The sequence below is a fragment of the Triticum dicoccoides genome, chromosome 4B (genome assembly GCF_002162155.2).
Source record: "Triticum dicoccoides isolate Atlit2015 ecotype Zavitan chromosome 4B, WEW_v2.0, whole genome shotgun sequence".
In the NCBI taxonomy this organism is placed as follows: Eukaryota; Viridiplantae; Streptophyta; class Magnoliopsida; order Poales; family Poaceae; genus Triticum; species Triticum dicoccoides.
Window position 1 is genome coordinate 562470954 of NC_041387.1, and position 3492 is coordinate 562474445.

At 46.2% G+C, this 3492-nt stretch overlaps 1 protein-coding gene across 1 annotated transcript; it reads left to right on the forward strand.

Moving 5' to 3' along the window:
- The first annotated feature begins 1836 nt into the window (after window positions 1-1836).
- On the forward strand, window positions 1837-2162 carry LOC119293893. The gene has a single exon (XM_037572224.1). The coding sequence runs from the start codon at window positions 1921-1923 to the stop codon at window positions 2038-2040; it is 120 nt and encodes a 39-aa protein (XP_037428121.1). The 5' UTR covers window positions 1837-1920; the 3' UTR covers window positions 2041-2162.
- Window positions 2163-3492: the final 1330 nt, after the last annotated feature.

Here is a 3492-nt window from a genome sequence, read left to right on the forward strand (position 1 = left end):
TAGTTTTTAGTCACGTATTATGATTTTTTGCTAGTTTTCGGCCACTTTTAAAAAGTGGTAGTTCTGTGGGACGCGAACCCCTAAGCTGTAGTTTTTTGTCAAGCACTCTACATTAGCCCATATACATGTGCCTGTGTGCATGTTTACTAGAGTTAATTGTAAACTTAGGTACTCCCTCCGTTTCATAATTCTTGTCGTGGTTGAAGGAAGTACTTTTGTATAGTTCCCTCTTCGGATTGTTAATTCAAATCATACTATTTTTCTCAGAGACAAATCGCTCTCTCCCTTTTCTCTTGAGCTTTCTTATTGTGGATTGCTGATGTGACAGTACCACTGCAACTGCGCACGACTTGCACCATCGGTCCATGCATGCCATTAAGTTAATGCGCAGTAGATAAGCAGAAGAGACAAGCAGCGTTTCGAAGGTGACGACCGTGCAACGTGGTTGATCCTGCCGGCGGGCTGTTCCCTGGCTGGTACACGCACCACGCTCTTCTCCGGCGAGCGGTCGATTGTTACCTCCGGATGGTAGAGACAGGCGAGTGATATACAACGGCAGTTAAACAGTTTGATGCGTGTAGTGTGTCGCTGAAGAGGGTTGTGGCCTCAGTAAAATAACGTCGTGCGCGATCGAATCAACGGTCCTCGGCATTCACGCCATTGCTCATCATCGTGAATTCGTGATCTTTACTCAAAGCTGCCGTTCAGCACATCGTACAAGGAGAGCACAATGTCTCCGTTCCTGGACTTAACCGGTCCAGGAACGTATAGGGCTTCGTTGCATGGACGTATGGTCTTGTAGAGCCTGTTAATCTCAGGACTTAACCGGCTCCAGTACCCTGGTAATTGACTGAAAGCAATACAATCCAAAAGAGTCTCTCCATATGCATGAAGAGACAATATGGGATTGAATTGTTGCAGAAGGAATGTTAATTGACCTCGGGGGCATGCAGAGTGCCAGTGAAGTTTTGGCAGATGCATCCCCCATTCAGATGTCATCCCCCATTCAGATGTCACCACGTGTACGTCTCTCCATCTTCTTGACGGCTCGGGTGAACTTGTGAAGGAACCCTTTGCTTACGATGCTCGAGAATGATCTTGCTTGCACAACCATCAATGTACCCATGCCCGTATATCTCTACTACGGAAAACGAAGATCATGCCTCACCAGTTCACCACACTGTTTTGGTGTCAATTAATTAGTTTTGTCAAGAAAATAACTTGCATTTTTCAAATGAGATTGGGTAAGCTTGCAGCGAGTCTTGTGGAGGAGCTGGTAAAGCGATAATTAATGCGGTCAAAGGATTAGCACTGAAGAAACAGAAGGAATGTCTATCTTGTGGAAGATTGTCATGGGCTTAGCTTATTACAATTTCCCAAGATCGCACAGTGCCCGCATTCAGTGCATTCTTGGAAGATTCATCCGTTTCATAGTTGCACCATTCCAGAGATCTATCGAGATCGGAGACCCCTTTCTTGGAGGTACAAAACAACCTGCGTTCATGCATCTACCGTACCTTTTCTTCCTCCATGGATGTCCACAATGTGTAATCTCGTCTCTAAATTAGATAATCATGTGTTGATCACGAAGAGCGTGCAATCTCCAATGAAATTAGCCAATAAAATAGGATGTCGATAAGCTCCGGTGTCAGGGGGGTGCCTCCTAGTCCATAAGCAAAACTTGTTGCAAGTGGGAGGTATGATGGTCTTGTGGTACAATATTTTGTACCCTCTGCACCACCCACCTCCCCTCTTCCTCTGCACCTGCACTGATACATCTCTATATAAGACCCAACATCTTCACTTCCATTCCCACAATTAGGGTCCTTCCACCAGTTAAGCTTTTGTGTAAAAGGACCACCACACAAACCTTAGACAAAAGCCCCTTTTTTTGGTACATCAACTACCAAGTATTGAGCCATGAAGGTTGGGAGCCAGATGAAGCAGATGGGGAAGCTGAACAAGGCGCTCAAGGAGCAGAGGGCCAAGCTCTACATCATCCACCGCTGCGTCGTCATGCTCCTCCGCTGGAGTGATTGATCCATCCGTCGATCTGTTCACGACAGATCGATGTACGATCAATCGTTTGTTTCAGCCGATCAATCCCTTCTGTTTTGGATCTTTTTTCGCCCTGCCGATGATGCATTCGGCAGGGCTGCAGATTCCAGCAGCATGGCCAATATGTAGTGTATGCATGGATGATATTCATTCATGGTGCATTCATTGTGCTGCCTATGCTTGCATTTTAGGAGGGATTGATCGGTTGATGGGTTGAAATTTTCCTTTCCATTTGTTTTTTTCACTTGCCTCTCTGCAGGCAAGGGTGTGAGGAGAGGACGCCGGAGCACTCAACTACAAAAGTTGATGCGCTTCCGTTCTCTTCCACAAATGGAGAAGGTTGATATAGATACCAGTTCATTTCGTTGTTGGGACTCCAGTTCAGTTGGCTACAAATGCTGCCGACGATGCTGATCACACGCATGATTCTGAAGAAGATCGAAGATAAGAAGAAGACTAAATAAGACGCTGATCTCATGGATAATTCTGCTGGGATGTTGCTTTTCGATATGTAATCAAATCTGAAGATGTTGCTTTTCGTTCCGATCCTTGTATTGTAATGTTGCTGTCCAGGACATGGTTTCTATTCTTGTGGTTGTACTGTAGCTGGTTTACCCCAGCATGAAGATTTTATCTTTCTGTTAAATAAAAATAAAAGCTGGGCTGTGAAGCCTTTTTTTTTACTTCTAAGAAATATTGATTTCTGAAGTGCCTGCAAGAAGATTATTTCACACGATTTTGACTTCCACCCGTTGTATTAAATAGCGCTATGCCTCTTAGCAGCGACCTCTTCTAAACGATATAGCACGTTATTTAAAATATTTATTCATGTGTTTGACGAAAAAGAATTTCCCCTGCTTTATATTATAAAGCAACCACTGCATTACAAATTGAACTAGCCAAAACAAGACAAAAGAGAGAAATGGCAAAGATACATGATACTACCAAAGGAGCCACTAACAAGCACCGAATGCACCAAGTGCAAGCTTGAGCATTGAGGCCCTCGGCGAACAAGAGCCAACACACAACGCAACAAAGACGAGGTAGTGGCTCACTGCAGGAGGATTGCCACGCTCCATCAACTCCCAAGAGGCCAGCCATTGTCAGTCCGCCATCCGCCTCTGCCTCTGAAGAAGCCCCCCTGCCCTCTATTCCTGGATCAGAGAACACTATATTGTCGACAGGCAGAGTCGCTCGCCACCGAGCTCGCATGGACAGGACCAATGGGTGGCTGGGGAGAGGACGACAAGCACGACCACCACACCACGCAACGGCACACCCCAACATCGCCACCGCCGCGCGTAGGCATCAAGTTCAATCGCAAGTAGCCGAGCGGGAACACCACTGGAGATAACCGGCAGACCACACAACCCGCATCGGAGCTTCCACCACCACTCCGCCATCCCAAGGTGGTGTCTTCAAGAAGAAAACGAC

Bases quoted from the DNA above. Each gene is read 5' to 3' on its own strand.
- LOC119293893 (XM_037572224.1), top strand. From the start codon at position 1,921: ATGAAGGTTGGGAGCCAGATGAAGCAGATGGGGAAGCTGAACAAGGCG.